The following is an 18954-nucleotide window of genomic DNA, read 5'->3' as shown; positions in this document are numbered from 1 at the left end:
GCCTGGTGGCGCACTGCTACAGTGCGCCGCTTGGGAAGCGCGGCGGCACTCCCACCAAGGGTTCGGATCCCACATACAGACCGGTTCCCGCTCACTGGCTGAGCGAGGTGCGGGAGCAACACCGAGGGTTGCGATCCCATTGCTGGTCCCGGTCCGGTACGGGTGCGACACTGAGGGTTGCGATCCGTTGCCGCTCACGAAAAAAGACAAAAAGGGAGAAAAAAAAAAAACCTTAAAAAACCATAAAAGTATTAGAAATAAAATGTGAGGTTGTTAAGAAGTCTGAAACTACTTTATGTGTATACTAGGTTTAAGTAAATATAGATAAAAGCCAGATTTCTTACTCTCGGAGAAAGTTACAAATAAGCAAAAGGGGAAGGCTAGAATGAATCTTGTAGTAGACTGGAATTGGCAGTGTTGGTTTTTAAGATATATGCAAGTAAATAGATACAGAAAGATATACAGATATGTCTGTATGCAAGAATTAGCATTCATGCATATATTTCCAAGCTCTGTCTGCTGCAAGGGCTTAAAAGCAATGGCATCCCAGGCACAATGAGCACTAGATCTTATTTTCTGATCCTATTCTCCAGGAACTAGGGCTTCTTGGGGAAGTGGCTGATTGCGGGGCTGGGTGAGAAAAATACAGGATGAATCTGGAGCATCTTAAAATGCCAGAAAGTAAGGAAGTGTTCAAAGAAGGACAGACATGTCAAAAGAGCACACAACTCAACTCAAAAGAGTTTTTAATGGCCAAAGCTGGAACAATTTGAGCAATGAAATAACAATTGCAATAAATTATAACCCATAGAATAAAATAAATATCCATGAGTTCATATTGATTGATATAAGTAATAAGGATATAAACTGGGAAGAAGGGACATCTCTAATAGAGAGAAGGAATTAGAGAAATAGAAAATCACCATAGTAATAATTGCAGACAAAATCTACTGATTGATGCTAAAATTAGTGGGCAAAATTTGAGGATTAACAGAATATTTGCATAATCTTAAAGTAGGTTTCCCAAAATATTTATAATTACAAATGGAAAAATAGTAATTCCATAGTAGAGAAACTCAGCAGACACCACCTTAAACAATTCTTCAAATTTAAAATTATCAGTAATAAGACATTGATATGATGAACATCTCTTTTGTGATGTTCTTGCCAAAAATACATAACCTCAGTCTAATTATGAGAAAATATCAAACCCACCCAAATTAAGGAACAATCTATAAAATACCTGACTGGTATTCCTCAAAAGTGGAAATATGAAAAATAAGGAGAGACTGAGGAACTCTCACATTGGAAGAAACTACAGAGACATAACAAGTGTAGTGTTGAAACTTGGGTTGATGAAATGAAAAAATGACACACAGTAAAATGACATTAGTAATGGGAAAAATGGTAAAATCTGAAAAAAGACCGTAATTTAGCTAATAGCATTATACCAATGTAATTTCTTAGTATTGATAATTGTACTATATGCAAGATGTTAACTTTTGGGGAATTTGGGATAAAAGCATATGAGAACTCTACTATTTTTGCAATTTTTTGTAAGTCTAAAATTCTTTCAAAACAAAAAGTTAAAATAATAAAGAAAGAGGCCTTTAAAGGCATTAGAAATGAATGTGGGAGAATTATAAACCTAGAGTAAGGAAGGCCTTTCTAAGCATGACATATCCAGAAGAGAATATGAATAAAAATCTCTACATGTAAAAAAAATTCCCAAAACAAAGACACATAAAACTGAGAAAATATATGCAAAACATGATAGTAACAGGCTGATTTCTTATTATCAGTGTTTTGGGGTTTTTTTTTTCTTTGAGTGGGGGTGGCTGGCCGGTCCTGGGTTCAGAACACTTGACCTTGGTGTAATTAACACTGCACTCTAACCAACTGAGGTAACCTGGCTAGCCCTGATTTTTTTAATATATGAAATACTCATGTAGATAAGTGTGAAGAGGACTAGCCAATAAAAAAAATGGATATTTTTGACATACAGTTCACAGCAATGGAAATGTTTCTTAAATGTGAAAAGATGCTTACCTCCGTTATAATAAGAGAAACACCAATTAGAACTACATTGAAGTACCATTTCTCACCCAGATTAAGGTTTGAAAAAAATGGTCAATAAAATATGTTGGTAAGAGTGTGAAAAAACAGGCATCCCTTTACACTGATGATGGGAATGTGAACAGACGCTTCTTGTGGAGAACAATTTGACACTGACTGTTGAAATTACAAATGCACATATCCTTTGACTCAGCAGTTCCACTTCTAGGAATTTATTCAAATCTATATTCCCACATGAAGAATAGTGTATATGCAGTGGCATTATGCACAGCATTTTTAAAAAAATATTGGAAACAAATGCCCAAAAGTAGAGGTTATAAAGAAATGAAAATCTATTCATACAAGGCTGTGGAATGTACCTGTCAAATATCATGAGGAAGCTCTACATATACTGATATAAACTATTTCCAAGGGACTATTAATTGTAAAGTACAAGGGCAGAACAGAGTTTATTTTTGTGACTTTTAACAGTGGTTGCTTCTGGGGAGGAGTAAGAATTTTCACCAAATACAACTTTGGAATCGAATCTATCATGTGAATATTGTTTGTTCAAGTAAATTTTAATAATAACTTATTACTTTCTGGTCTTTGTTTCCTTATTTTGCTCACAGAACCCTATCAGCATTGGCTCACTGGTCTGCCATCTTTAGTGACACACCATATCTTCCACTTTTGGCATTTCCATTTGTTAAATTATTCCAGAACAACCAACTCATCTGTTTCGAAGTTGTTGCTACTCTTATAAGTAAGTAAATAATTATTAAAGAATGAAACCAAGGATGGATTCCTATACATTTTCCTGATGTTTTTGCATCAATTAACAGTTCTAGATTTCTCTACTTTTAAGAAAGTGTGAAACAATCAGGCGTAGAGCATGAAATGAACAATTCAAACATTTATATGTAAGCCTTGTATTTACAAAAAATTTTGGATAGTTAAATTTTAGAAGGTTTTGTTATAGACTGAATTTTGTTAGTAAGAAAGAAGCAAATCCTTGACTTACTGAAAGCCAGTTCTTCAGAGGACTGTTGTAAATATTAAAGCACTGACTGAGCACACGTTGCCTGTTGTTTAGTGCCCAGTTGTTGGCTGCTGTCCTCGTCCTCATCATTTGTGGTGAACAATTATTGAGCACTATTCCGTGAACTGATAATATAGTGATGAAATTACTAAAGAGCATTTCCTCCTATATGATTAAATATTACTAAAAACATAATTTATTGTCTGTGTAATATAATATTTTATTTTATGGGTATATCATAATTTATCTGTTCCCCCACTGCAAGAATTTTTTCTAATTTTATTGCACTTTTTAAGCAGTTTTTAAAATTATAATCATATTACTTTTAATTTATTTAATGTTATATACATTTCCCTTATTTTTATAAACTTCGTAAGTATTTTTATTGACTATAATATGCCATATTATGCATGTGCTAATCTACTGTTGAACTTTTGGGTTGTAGTTTTACCTATTAAAAGTAACAATGTTATAACCATCTTTACCTATTAAAAGTAACAGTGTTATAACCATCTTCACATACAAATATTTATAATAATTTCTTCTGGGTAGATTCCCAGAATTGGTATTATTAGGTCATAAAATATGAATAATTGATTCCCCAAAAGGGCTGTCCTAGTTTATCCTGCTAATAGTACTAAGTGTTTCACAAGGAAAAGAAACACAATTCAATAACAAGAAGGCAAACAATCCAATTAAAAATTGAGTGGACTTAGGAATAGACATTTCTTCATGGAAGATAAACAGACAACTAATGAGCGCGTGAAAAGGTGTTCTGGTTTCATTAGTCCTTAGGGAAATGCAAATTAGAGCCACAATGAGATGTCACTTCATACCTATGGGATGGCTGTAGTTTTAAAAAAATGTTGGCGAGGATGCAAAAAAATTGGAACCTTCATACATTGCTGGTGGGAATGTAAAATGATACAGTCACTGTGGAAAACAGTTTGGTGTTTCCTCAAAAAGTTAAACATAGAATTACCATATAACTCAGCAATTTCACTCCTAGATATACCCAGAAGAATTGAAAACAGACTCAGATACTTGTGTGCAAATTCTCATTGCATTGTTATTCCCAGTAGCCAAAAGGTAGTAACAACCCAAGTGTCTGTTAACAGATGAATGGATAACAAAATATGGTATACATACAATGGAATATTATTCAGCTGTCAAAAGGGATGGAGTTCTGATACATGCCACAACATGGATGAACCTTGAAAACATTATGCTTAGTGAAATAAGCTGGACACAAAAGGACAAATATTATATGATTCCACATACATGAACTATCTAAAATAGGCAAATTCATAAACACAGAAAGTTGATTAGAGGTTACCAGGGGCTGGGGTAAGTGGGAAAGGGGAGTTAGTGCTGAATGGATGTAGAGTCTCTATTTGGAGCAAGGGAAGGGTTTTGTAAATAAATTGTGGTGATGGTTGCCTAACATTGTGAATATAAATAATGCCTCAGAATTGTACACTTAAAAATGGTTAAAATGGTAAATTATATATATTTTACCACAATTAAAGAAAAAGATTATATCTAATTTAGGTAGGCATGCAAAACTATTTTTTATTTCCAGTAAAATCTTGTTATATAACTAAAATGTGATTATATGCTACAGAAATTGATCTTTTTCTTCTAAGCAAACAGATCTGAAATCTAAATCTAGGATATTATTGTTCCTTCCATGGTGGTCAGCATGAGCAGCTTTGGGATTTTATCAAGGGTCTCAAATGAGTTTTATTCAAGAAACATTTACTGAGCTTCAACTAAATGGTAGTAGCACTGTTCGCGATAGGCCATTGTTCTAGTGTTCAGGTTTACAGTCAAGTTGGGACCTAGAAGGTATTTTAAAGGAAAATAGTCACTTCTAGGTATAACATGGGATATATTTATAAAAGTAATTTTTAAACACTATTTAAATAGAGTCTCTTTTATGGCCAGGTAGAAATTCTTTGGGTTTGGTAAAAAATCTCCTCACTATTATTATTTCTCTTTATTCTGCTATCAGTCGGTTTTGTCCCTAGGTCCTCTCCCCATACTTTTGTGGTGGTGGTACCAAAGCAGAAAAAAAATACTTAAGAGAAGTCAAATGGTTACTGTATGCATCACGGTTTACCTCTTGCTATTGGAAAACAGTGTTTTATTGATGAAGATTAAATAAAATGGGCTGGCCAGTTAGCTCAGTTAGAGTTACCTAATTTGGTTAGAGTGCAGTGTTACAACACCAAGGTCAAGGATTCAGATCCCTGTACTGACCAGCCACAAAAAAAAAAAAAAAAAAAAAAAAAAAAAAAAGATTAAATAAGGATCAGGTGTTTGTCAATGTTTGTGGTGTTTTAAATGCCCGGAACTAGCAGTGTCTTAGACATAATAGGTACTTAGTAAATGTTGCTGCTCTAGATTTTTCATTTTAAAATTAACTTTAGAGCAGCAATTTAAAGAATTTGAAATTTTTCTTTTTAAAGCTTAGTCTTTGCAAGATTTTATTATGACTTAATTGTTAACTCAAATTTGAATGCTCAATAATAAGTGAAATAATGGAATTCCAGAATCGGAAAGTCCTCATAAACCGTATATAATCCAATATTCTGCTGATAAAGCCTTCTTTTGCTAATTTTAGATAGGCAGTCTTATAATCAAAGGCTGAAACCATAACTCAATATTTAAAATATAAAAGCAGAATTTAATAATTAAATAAAGGAGAGGTTAGACATAGGCTTGTTGAGAAAACAAACTGATGATTGTATATAGGATTTTCGAGAAGAATTTTGGGGAGGTTGTACTGTTACAGTGAGCAAGTGAGTTAAAGTTAGCCTTAGAAGCCTATTCAGTGGAATAGACTCTACTTTGGACTAGTTGACTTTCAAAGAATGCTTCAGCTGTTAATGATTAATTTGTTTTTAAAGTCAAATTTACTCTAACAAATCGTCACTGATCAATTACATTTAAAACCAGTTCTGGTGGTTATTTATTACTGTGGTTATAAAATAACCGGTCTTTTCCTAAGAAAGAGGACTTTTTAATTCTCTTAGTAACATCTAATGGATAGGGATAAAGTATATACACATTTGTTTTTATATATTGTTATCAATAAGAATGTAATTCTTATATATGTTTTCTCTTATTTATTCATGGGCATGTTGAGGACATAAAGAGTGGATACATTTAAGAATTGCAGTGTCCTTTGATGATATAGGAAGATATTTAAAGATTTTTTTTCTCTCTTCATAGTCAATTGGTGTCAACACTGGTTTGAATATTTTCCTAATCCTCCTATCAATATTCTCAGTATGATAGAAAATATTTTGGCATTTCATGACAAAGAACTGCTACAACACTTCATAGATCATGATATAACTTCTCAGGTAAGAAGTGTAAGGTTTTTAGACTAACATAACTTATTCTGGAAGCTAACATTGGTTCTGGTATAAATAAAACAGTATTTTCTTGAAGGAGTATAATAAAAAGCATACTACATTTTGTATTTTTAATGGTATTCCACTGTTTTTCATCACTTAAACTGCCTTCCTGAAAGTATATTTTTAAAAAGGTCCAAATTAAGGTAGTTCTTTTCATAATTACGTATTTAATATAATGATTTTCATAGCTTACATCAAATGTAAGAGAATACTATCAATGACTATTTTGACCTTTCTCTAGAAAACTAATAAATTTTTCCTTATTTATTTTAGCTGTATGCATGGCCTCTTCTTGAAACTGTGTTCTCAGAAGTGCTGACAAGAGAAGAGTGGCTAAAATTATTTGATAATGTCTTTTCCAACCATCCTTCATTCCTCCTGATGACTGTTGTAGCCTATAATGTATGTTCTCGAGCTCCTTTGCTCAATTGTAAGCTTAAAGATGATTTTGAGGTAAATATCCTTGTTCTTAAGAAGAGGTTCTAAAATTTTAATTATGTTGATTGAAAAATCCATTTATTTATTGAGTACCTATTGTATGTCAGGCACTGGTGCTAGGTGGTAGGAATATAATGGATAGCAAGTTGGACCACATCCTTGCCGTTATATAGTTTATAAACAGTTAAACAGGCAATTACAGCAGTTAGTCTTACAATCTTAGCTTCAAAAAGGAATCATGATGATATTGGGGTTTTGTGCTTTTTGCCTTTATAAAGGTTGTTTAACAGTTGGGGCAAGTTGGACCACATCCTTGCCGTTATATAGTTTATAAACAGTTAAACAGGCAATTACAGCAGTTAGTCTTACAATCTTAGCTTCAAAAAAGAATCATGATGATATTGGGGTTTTGTGCTTTTTGCCTTTATAAAGGTTGTTTAACAGTTGGGTAGTTGTTTATTTTGTGCATGATCTTATCAATGACCTGTCTGGTCTGTGATAGTCTGGATGCTTATTACACATGTAAAATGGTAACTATGAGAGTTGTGAGGCTTAGCAGAAAGTGACTGAAAGAAAGCATTAGTGGTGTTTTTAGAAGGAAAGGCTCTTTCGGTAGACAGGATGAATTAGTTGGGTTTTTTCTGTGTGTGTGGCTTATTTTGCGGTTACTGTCAAACTTTATTTTTAACTTCATGATCACATGATACATATATATATATATATTCTATTTTAGAATTTGGATCTGCCAGCAGAATACCATAATGTAGAGATATTTCAGATATTTTTAAAGATTCAAGCTAATTTATTTTCTAAGCTACTTTATTTTGGATTTTGAAAAAATAAAATCCAAGCAGAAATATGTTTTATTATTAAAGCATTCTTTTCCTGTTGCAATGGAAGCCTTCATTTTGAGTTAAAATATAAATAGTTTTATTTCAAATTTTCATACTATGATTGTGAAATTTTATTGCATTTTGAAAAAATTGAATTTTCATTTTAAAACCTGAGTTAAAAAAAGCTTCGGTGATTTAGCAAAAAAAAAAAATTCTTAAAGGTAAATTCACATTTACACTTTTAAACTTTTGTTTTAATTCTGCCTCACAGTTGCTTGGTTAGGTAAATCTGGATGATTTAGAAAATCACCATGTTTTCTTACAGTATTTTTTTCACCATCGGAATAACCTGGATATAAATGTTGTGGTTAGAGAAGTTTATCATCTCATGGAGACCACGCCTACTGATATTCATCCAGACAGCATGCTTGATGCTTTTGTTGCACTGACAAAAGGGCAATATCCAGTATTTAATCAATATCCAAAGTTTATTGTGGACTATCAGACACAGGAACGAGAAAGAATAAGGAATGATGAATTGGATTACTTAAGAGAGAGGTAATTGTGGAATACTTGTTCTTTGTCTGATCGAAATGAAATCTGTTATAAACATAAACAAGAAAGTTTTAATGAAAAATACATTTAAGTTATTAAGTATTTGTGTAAACTCAGTTTGAAGGCTGGAAACCTCTTTAAAGATATTTAATTCTTACATATGGGAAGTAAAATCAGTTACACATAATCAGGTATACATTTTGTGTTTTGGCTGTTCTTGGACTTAAATTACTTAGCTCTCTTGTTTGCATTTTCATCATAATAAACATTATTGCTAAAGGCAGACGGTTGAAGATATGCAAGCTGAAGTAGACCAGCAAAGAGCTGAAGATGAAGCTTGGCACCAGAAACAAGAACTACTTCGTAAAGCTGAAGAAGCAAGAAGAGAAATACTCTTACAAGAGGAAGAGAAAATGATACAACAACGACAGAGGTATGTTTTATCACTTTTTAAAAATTCTGGACAGGGACTGGCTGGTTGCTGAGTTGGTTAGAGCTCAGTGTTGATAACACCAAGGTTGAGGGCTCAGATCTCTTTACTGGCCAACCACCAAAAAAATAAAAGAAATTTAGACATATGAGTTAGTTGAATAATTTTTATTTTCTTTTATTTTTTCATTATAGGAACAATACTATATAGAGAATTACCCAGCTGTAGTATTTCCATTAAGCACATATTTAAGTTAATAAAAAGAATCTTTATATACCACTTCTCAAAAAATTGGTATATAGTAAAATATAATTCTAAAGCTATACAAACTGTGATATAATTGTGTACTGATTATTCAGAAGTGATACCAGATCTAATGTGTCTTGAAGGATGTTGTTTAGAAACATTATTTTATACTGGGCAGAAATACTTTGTAATAGAGTGCTAGGTAAATCACCTTTGGAGTAAAATTTTTTAAATTATGTTTTAAACATATCGGTGTGACCTGACAACTGAAATATAAAATGATTACCTCATTATGCATTTAATACTTTGGAGGACAGGGGAAGAAGTATTAAGTGCTTATTCAAAAGTATGTTAATAAGGTAAAGTGTTTAAATTAACTAAAATTATAAGATAAACATTGAGACTAAGCCTAATTGTTGGGAAACTCACTTCTGTTAAGTGTTCATTGATTCTTATTCTTGGGTGGAACTTTATGAAACATATTTCTAGGGTGGGTTAAAAGGAATTACTGAACTGAGCCATTAGCTTTCTACTGAAATTCTAAAAGAATAAGCATACATCATCTTTGGTAACATTGTGTTTTAGTCCATTTTGTGTTGCTATAACAGAAATACCTGAGACTGGGTAATTTATAAGGAAAAGAGGTTTATTTGGCTTAAGATTCTGGGACAGCTGCATCTGGCGTGGGCCTCAGACTGCTTCTATGCATGGCGGAAAGTGGCAGGCAGCCAGTGGGTACAAGCAGATCACAGGGCAAGAGGAAGCAAGAGAGAGAGAGAGAAGGTGCCAAGGTCTTTTTAAGCAACGAGCTCTCGCGGGAATTAATTGAGCCAAACTCACTCATTAATCCCCCTTCCCCAGGGAGAGCATTAATCCATTCATGAGGGATCCGCCCCCATGACGCAATCAGTTTCCAACACTGCCACATGGGGGATCAAATTTCCACATGGGTTTTGGGGCCGGCCCGGTGGCGCACTGCTACAGTGCGCCGCTTGGGAGTGTGGTGGCGTTCCCGCCGAGGGTTCGGATCCCACATACAGACCGGTTCCCGCTCACTGGCTGAGCAAGGTGTGGGAGCAACACCGAGGGTTGCGATCGAGGGTTCACCGGTTCCCACTCACTGGCTGAGCAAGGTGTGGGAGCAACACCGAGGGTTGCGATCGAGGGTTCACCGGTTCCCACTCACTGGCTGAGCAAGGTGTGGGAGCAACACCGAGGGTTGCGATCGAGGGTTCACCGGTTCCCACTCACTGGCTGAGCAAGGTGTGGGAGCAACACCGAGGGTTGCGATCGAGGGTTCACCGGTTCCCACTCACTGGCTGAGCAAGGTGTGGGAGCAACACCGAGGGTTGCGATCGAGGGTTCACCGGTTCCCACTCACTGGCTGAGCAAGGTGTGGGAGCAACACCGAGGGTTGCGATCGAGGGTTCACCGGTTCCCACTCACTGGCTGAGCAAGGTGTGGGAGCAACACCGAGGGTTGCGATCGAGGGTTCACCGGTTCCCACTCACTGGCTGAGCAAGGTGTGGGAGCAACACCGAGGGTTGCGATCGAGGGTTCACCGGTTCCCACTCACTGGCTGAGCAAGGTGTGGGAGCAACACCGAGGGTTGCGATCGAGGGTTCACCGGTTCCCACTCACTGGCTGAGCAAGGTGTGGGAGCAACACCGAGGGTTGCGATCCCGTTGCCGGTCCCGGTCCGGTACGGGCGCGACACTGAGGGTTGTGATCCGCTGCCGGTTACGAAAAAAGACAAAAAGGAAAAAAAAAAGAAAAAAAAAATTTTTTAATTCTTAGATAATCTTTTTTTTTTTTTTTTTTTTTACTTATGTATTTTGTGTCATATTTGAGAAGACCTGCTCATTCTAAGGTTGTGTTACCACATATGCATATTTTCTTCTAGTTGTCAAACTACTGTGCACAAACCAAGTCTGGCCTACCACCTATTTTGGACAGCTTGTGAGCTAGAATAGTTTTAATGTTTTAAATGTTTTTTTTAAATGACAGTAATATTTCATGACATGAAAATTATATTAAATTTTTATTTATTTATTTTTTAAATTTTACTTCTCAAAATATGTTGTAGTTGATTTTCATGCCCCTTTACCCGTTCCTCTCCACCCCGTCCCCTTCCCTCTGACATTGTATCTGTTCACTAGACTTAAATAGTTCAAGGAATTTTTGTGGTTATTCTGTCTTCTTCCTCCCCCACCTTTTATTTGTTCGTGTGTTTATTTATTTATTTTTAGCTTCCACAAATAAGTGAGAACATGTGGTATTTCTCTTTCTGTGCCTGACTTGTTTCACTTAATATAATTTTCTCTAAGTACATCCATGTTGTTGTGGAGGGTAGTATTGCATTCTTTTTTATAGCAGAGTAGTAGTCCATTGTGTAGATGTACCACAGTTTCCTTATCCAGTCATCAGATGATGGACATTTGGACTGGTTCCAGCTCTTGGCTATTGTAAATAGAGCTGCAGTAAACATGGGAGTACAGGTATGCCTTCAGCATAATGATTTCCATTCCTCTGGATATATTCCCAGCGGTAGAATTGCTGGGTCTTGTGTAATTGTTTGAGGAACCTCCATATCATTTTCCATAAAGGCTGCACCATTTTGCAGCCCCACCAACAGTGAATGAGTTCCTTTTTCTCCACAACCTCTCCAGCAATTATTCTCAGTCTTTTGGATGTTAGCAATCCTAACTGGAGTGAGATGGTATCTCAAAGTGGTCTTGATTTGCATTTCCCGATTCTGAGTGAGGTTGAGCATTTTTATGTGTCTGTTGGCCATTTGTATATCTTCCTTTGAGAAATGCCTATTCAGCTCCTTTGCCCATTTTTTAATTGGGTTATTTGTTTTCTTGCTGTAAAGTTGTTTGAGTTCCTTGTATATTGTAGATATTAATCCTTTGTCAGATGTATATTTTGCAAATATTTTCTCCTACTCCATTGGTTGTTTTTTTACTCTGTTGATTGTTTCTTTTGCTGTGCAGAAGCTTTTTAGTTTGATATAATCCCATTTGTTTATTTTACCTTTAGCTGCCTGTGCTTTTTGGGTCCTATTCATGAATTCTGTACCCACTCCTACTTCTTGGACTGTTTACCACCTGTTTTGTACAGCTTGTGAGCTAGAATAGTTTTAACATTTTAAATGGTTTTTTTAAATGACAGTAATATTTCATGACATGAAAATTATATTAAACTTAAAAATACATATATATGAAATTCAAATGTCACTGTTCATAAATAAAGTTTTATTGGAACAGGCACACCCATTTCATTACATAATGTCTACACTTGCTTTTGCACTCCAATGGCAGAAGTGAGTAGTTGTGACAGAAACCATATGACAAACAAAGCCTAAAATACTTACTATCTGGCCCTTTACAGAAAAGGTGTGCCAACCCTTGATGTGTTTGAAAATTGTATGTAAGTAGTGACTTAGGGACCAACCCTACTTCTTTCCAAAAGGCATGTCCGTTGTCCCAGCACCATTTGTTGAATATTAGCAAAGTCATTTGCCAACTAATGGTTATTAACATATAAAATTCTCTCCTATACTTCATCTCCTCCTTTGCTCTGTCTATTCCTAAGCCATTACCACATTGTTTGAATGACAGTAACTTTGTAATGTTTTAATAACTAGACCTAATTCCCACTCATTAGTCTTCCTTTTCAGTTTTCCTCAGTATTCTCAAGTGTTTAGCATTCCAGATGAACTTTGAGAATTTTATCGCTCTCTCTGAATCTCCACCTCTCTCCATCCTATTGGAATTTTACTTAGGATTGCACTGAATTTATGTTCTAATTTAAGGAACTTCAAACCTAGTTTTGTAAAATACCAAATTTTTTTTAAGTCTTTTAAAGGGTTTTTTGGGGGGGTTTTTTGGGGGTTTTTTGGCAGCTGGCAGGTATAGGGATATGAACCCTTCACTCTAACCAACTGAGCCAACTGGCCAGCCCCTAAAGTATTTTAATTCATCTGTATTAGAAACACATTATCTCCTTTTATAGCATAATACATCTTATTTTGTTTAAAGCTATTTAATTTAAAATTGGTTTTTAAAATCTGTGATTCCTTTTAATTATCTAGTGAATGAGATTGATATTTCACCATTCTAGAAAAGTGTATATTCTTCCCCAAAAGTAATACAGGCTCAGAACACTGATGTTCTATTCCAAACGCCTTTGACATAGGTGAAGGCATTTTTTGGTCAAAGAATCCTATAAAGTCCTTTCAGCGGCATGATCTGGCCTCTGCCTACCCTTCCAGCCTCCTATCCTTCTGCTACCCATACTGATGTTGTACTCTGACCCTACCAAACTGCAAAAGCTCTTGTCACACAGTTCAGGCTCCCGCAGGAAAGACTGCTTGAGTCCAAAGTGACACGTACATGTGACTGCAGACATCTGCTAGCAGCCAGCAAAATTGATTTGTTTTTGCTCTGGCTCATAGCTATTTGTATCTTTGAAAATTCATAAGCAAAAGAGCTTCTGTAATTGAAATTCCTTAATAAGCATTGCAGTGTTTCCTATGCCAAACCTTTCCTCTACCTCTTGGCATTATTACTACTCTTGCTTCATAAAATCCAGCATCTCCCCCTTTAAGCTAGCTGCTTTCCCAATAACCTCCTTAAGTTACACTGGTCCCTGGGTTTTTTTACTACTTGGATGTACATCTTTGCATATCCCTATATATTCTCATTTTTACTGTTTCTCCTATTATAAGTATTTGATAGCATATCTTTTAATTGACAATATCTAACACTTTATGAGTGCAGGTAGTAATACAATCATTAAATGTATGCTGAGTAAGTGAATGGGGATAGATGGCTGGATCAGTTATAGTTTCTGCTGTTTTGTTTTGTTTCAAACACATATCATGTAGTTTATTCTCATTCCTAAAAATAATTGGGGCTTTAAGAAGCCAAATATTTAAGATGATTTATAAGATTCTGTAGTCTAGAGAGTGCCTCATCTAAATCCTCTAGTATATAGGAGTGAAACGCTTCTTCCTAGTAATCAAATTTTGGAGAAAGGTGAACTCTAAATTAACTAAGTCCAGTCAGAGCACATGCAGGTTGAGCAGTCCATGAGAAACTTAAACCTGGAGTTATTGTCAAACCAAATTTATAAAAGTGTAGATGTGTAATCAAAAAGACCATTTAATAAATGTTATATTTAAGAAGATTAAACCTGTATTTTTATGTGCCCCACCTTTAAATTGATCAAGTTTTTGTAAGTCATAATATCAGTTAGTGTAATATGGTAAGAATTGCCATCTGTTCTCCCAGTCTGGGTAGATGAGCATATGGTAATTGTGCTTTCTTTTTTAAAAAATTAAGCTTAACTTTAACTCAGATTATTCCTAGTTTCCACAGTGAATATTAATTAGTACATTGTCAGTTAATCTGGCTTCAAAACCCAATTCCTATTATTTTAAATACTGTTAGTGGGATATTCAGGTTACAAGGTTACTAAATCTATTAAAAATTATTTTGTAAATTCATTTTGGTATTCACAATTTGTTGTTTGACCATAGGTACATATGAGAGATCAGGAAATTGCTGCCACAGCCAGAGACCTAGAGATGAGACAGCTGGAACTCGAATCACAAAAAAGACTTTATGAGAAGGTATGAATCAATTATTCTAATAAAAGAAACGCAGGTGGTGTACAAACCCTTTTTAGACTGTATTTACTCATGGTTTTTTAATGTTCATTTTGTTTGCTTTTTAAGCAGAATATAGTGTCATCCAGGATTGTAAGGTAGCCAGAATGTCTGAATGTACAGTTTGTTGTAATTCTTTAATTCATGTTTCTGTTAGCAGCTTAGTCTGTTGTCTGCAGCACCAGATGTAAGGCCCAGATTTTGCCACAGGATCTTTTACTGACTTACCGAGTTTTCCTATATTTGTATAATAGTGACTGCAAAATTATCTCAGTACCTCACAAGGATCTTGTAAGGTAACTCAAGCGAGAGCTGTAAAGTACTTTAAATTTGAATCTTCTGGAATCAAATTAGCAAATATAACACTTTTTAAGTTTCCACACTGAATTTCTTCTAGCACTGAGCAAGGGATTTACAGTTTGGCTAAGTCTCCTATGATTCTGAATTAAATGTAATTCATTTGGACTAAACTAAAGTTTACTTTTTACTGTCTTTTCTTTGGGGGTGGAGAGTGGTGGCGATCAGGGGCCATAATTTCAGAATTAACAGAAAATGTGCAAGAAAAATATTAAGAATTCCCAGATATTTTTCTCTAAGATTCTGAAATATTAACATTTTGCTAAATTTACTTTATCTTTCTCCTTCTCTCCATGTAAACATATACACACCACACGCCATTTTTCTTGAACTGTTTAAAAGTTACAGACATGATACTCCATTATTCCTAAATACTTCAGTGTATATTTCCTAAAACCAAGGAATCCTCTTACATAACCACAGTATAAATATCAAAATCAGAAAATTAACATAATATTACCTGATATATAAACTTTATTCAGATTTAATCATTTGTCCCGAAAATGGCCTTTAGAGCAAAAGAAAATCTAAGATTGTCTGTTTTTTTTGTTTTCATGTCTCTTCAGTGTCCTTTAAATTGGAACCCTTCCTGAGTCTATCTTTGTATTTCATAACATTGATATTTTTTGAAGCATATAGGCTAAATGTTTTGTAGAATGTCCCTCAATTAGCATTTGTCTGTTGTTTCTTCATGATAAAATTCAAGTTTCGCACTTTTGTCAGGAATGCCACAAAAGTGATGCTGAGTTTCTTTCCATGTATCAGATCAGGAGGCAAATGTTTATTAGTCCCTTTTTGCTATTTTTTGAAGGAAATGTTTATTTAAGCAAACTTATATGGTTAGAGAAGCGTTAAACTACTCAACAAAACCAAATTATGATATCCTCAACTTTATGTGGTCAGTTAGATACAAATATGTTGCTACTATGTTTTTCTTTTTTCTTTTTTTCTTTTTTCTTCTGGAGGCTTGCCTGTATGAGGATCTGAACCCTTGACCTTGGTGTTATCAACACCATGCTCTAATCAACTGAATTAACTGGCCAGCCCTATGATGTTTTTCAAATCGGTTTTAGTGATTAACACTTTATGTGCCAAAGTTATATCTTACATTAGGTTGATTAAATGTGTTTATTTCTAAAGAAATTATGTCCCAGCAAACAGGCAATATTGTGATTACCTATATTAAAAATATGAGCTCAACATTTCATGTATATTTAATTTAAATAAAATTATTTTTTTTACAAAAAGAAACTAAGCACAAACAAAAGAATAAACAAGTAAATATTTACCTGTAATCCATATTGTTTCATCAAGTCTGTTTTCTGTTTGTATCTTTTTCATACATATGCCACTTCTCCTTCACATAATACCAGTCTTGCAAAAATTGCTACAAGGATTAAATGAGCTAATGTGTATATGTAGTATCAGAGATTCCCAAGATCACTGATTTACTAGAACTCACAGAACATAAGAAAAACTCTAATATTCATGGTTACATTTTATTACAGTAGAAGGATATAAAATAAAATCAGCAAAGGTAAAAGATGCATAGGTTGCAGTCGAGTAGAGACCAAAGAGAAGTTTTCAGTTGTCCTCTCCCAGTGCAAGCATACCAACAGCACTTAATTCCTGCAAAGATGTGTGACAACATGTACAGAGTATTGCCTACTAGACAAGCGCACTCAAGCCTTCTCCAGGGCTTTAGGAATCACGTAGGCATGGAGTGCACATGTGGCTGACATTAGTTACTTTCTCTCCAGTCCCTCCAGAGGTCAAACTGATATAGCGTGACCTCTGGCTCCCATCAGGTCACACTGTTAGCATAAACCACCCGGCATGGCAAAGTCCACAGGTATACAAAGACACTTTTATCAGGTAAGGGCTTAGAGATTATCTCTTAGAAGCTGGTCAAGGGCTGGTCTTTTCTTTGGCATGTGAAGGGTTTGAGTAATTCAGACCTACTGAGTTAGCCCTTTACTGCACAATGTTTGTTAGTTGGTACATGTTGGATTGATATTACTTTCCTTCCTTCCCCCTTGGCCTAAAAAAATTATTATTTTAAAAAACCAGGCTGACTCATTAACTCAGTTGGTTAGCACAGCCTTATAACATCAAGGTCACAGGTTTGGATCACCTTACTGGTCAGCTGCCAAAAACAAAACAAACAAAAAACAACAACAATAAAAAACTAATTGACAACTTTCTTCACCCAGTTTATGGTCACCCTATCTTCATTCCTCCTCACTGTTTTTAGATTTCCATGGTTTCCTAGATTTCCACTCTTTATGATGGCTGTTTGCTCTCCTTCTTCCCCCAAACCACTGTATCCATTAGTATTCACTCCCCGTTCCCACGCCCTGGCAACCACTAATCTACTTTCAGTCTCTATAGATTTTCCTATTCTGGGCATTTCATATAAATGGAATCATACAATGTGTGGCCTTTTTTGATTGGCTTCTTTTACTTAGCGTAATGTTTTTAAGGTTCACCCAGGTTATAACATGAATCAGTACTTCATTCCTTTTTTATGGCTGAATAATATTCTATTATATGAATAGACCAAATTTTGTTTAACCATCAGTTGGTGGACATTTCAGTTGTTTCCACTTATTTTGCTATGATAAATTATGCTGCTATGAACATTTGTGTACAACTTTTTTGTGAATGTATGTTTTTAATTCTCTTAGATAGATACCTACAAGTAGAGATTCCTAATTTCTCTATGTGCTCATGAACACTTATTATTGTCTGTCCTTTTGATTATAGAAATACTAATGGGTAGTGGTATCTTACTGTGGTTTTGATTTGCATTTTCCTCATGACTAATGTTAAGCATCTTTCATGTCTATTGGCCATTTTTGTATTTTCTTTGAAAATAATGTGATTAATGTCTATTCAAATTATGTATGGGTCATATTTTCTTTTTTTTTTTAACAGTCATGTAATATTTGTTGAAAACTAGACATTTAAAATAATATAATATGGCAGTTCTGGAAATCAGATTGTGCCCCCTCCCCAGACTTGCTGCTTCTTGTTTCTTTGGTTAATACCTTTTCTGAGCTAATTCAGTAAAGTCTCTAATCTTTGTCGTGTGTAGCCTCTGGTCTCTACTCAGTTAGCTTAGTGGTCAGCTAACGATTGGACAGAGATTTCCTTATTAGATACTTTGAACCAGTAAGTTTCTAGTCTTTGCTGCAGGCTCTGTGTGCATGTGGGGCGTGCCTTCAACACTCAGATAGACAGTTTAGACTTCACTTCCTGGTTGGGTTTCAGGGGACGAGGGAGGGAGGTTGGGATGAATAGGTGGAGCACAGAGGATTTTTAAGGCAGCCAAACTATTCTGTATGATACTGTATGGTGAATACACAACATTATACATTAGACAAACCCTGGAGAACGATACAATGTAAAGAGGGAACCCCAGTGTAAACTTAATAATAATATGTCAATATTGATTCGTAAGTGTAACAAATATACCACAGTAATGTAACATGTCGTTAAGAGGAGATGCTGCATACATGGGTGGGGGAGGGTCAGGAACTATCTGTACTGTCTGCCCGATTTTTCTGTAAAACTAAAACTGCTATAAAAATAATAAAAACTAAAAAAATAAAAAAGATTTCAGTTCCTGGTTGTGCAAAACCTCAGCCAGAGGTGAGAGCTTAGGACCTTCTCAGGTCTGAATATACAGACCGTGGCATGTGGACAAGCCTTCTAGAGTCCCAGGAATCTACCAAAAGTTTTCAGAGCCTCCTGTGGACATCTAATTTCCCAGCTTTTCCTGTTAAGCTTTTTGTTTAGCCTGTTATTTGCTCTATGATCCACTGTTCAGGTAGCCAAGATACTCAACTATTTCCTCTAACTGTTTTCAACAAACCTCCCCAGAGAAAAGGCTGTCA

The 18954-nt window shown here is 35.2% G+C and overlaps 1 protein-coding gene across 1 annotated transcript in view; it reads left to right on the top strand.

Moving 5' to 3' along the window:
• Positions 1–18954, top strand: part of TBC1D31 (TBC1 domain family, member 31) — a 64154-nt gene that overhangs the window by 35533 nt on the left and 9667 nt on the right. Inside the window, exons 11-17 of the mRNA XM_008579595.1 lie at positions 2688–2821; positions 6335–6468; positions 6796–6975; positions 8119–8351; positions 8629–8781; positions 13269–13332; positions 14570–14662. Of these exons, the coding sequence (XP_008577817.1) occupies positions 2688–2821; positions 6335–6468; positions 6796–6975; positions 8119–8351; positions 8629–8781; positions 13269–13332; positions 14570–14662 (991 nt within the window). The remainder of the gene's footprint in view (positions 1–2687; positions 2822–6334; positions 6469–6795; positions 6976–8118; positions 8352–8628; positions 8782–13268; positions 13333–14569; positions 14663–18954) is intronic.

The sequence above is a fragment of the Galeopterus variegatus genome, unplaced genomic scaffold, assembly GCF_000696425.1.
Source record: "Galeopterus variegatus unplaced genomic scaffold, G_variegatus-3.0.2 Scaffold1919, whole genome shotgun sequence".
NCBI lineage: Eukaryota > Metazoa > Chordata > Mammalia > Dermoptera > Cynocephalidae > Galeopterus > Galeopterus variegatus.
Note: the sequence above shows the minus strand (reverse complement) of the source record. Positions and strands in the feature narration are given on the sequence as shown.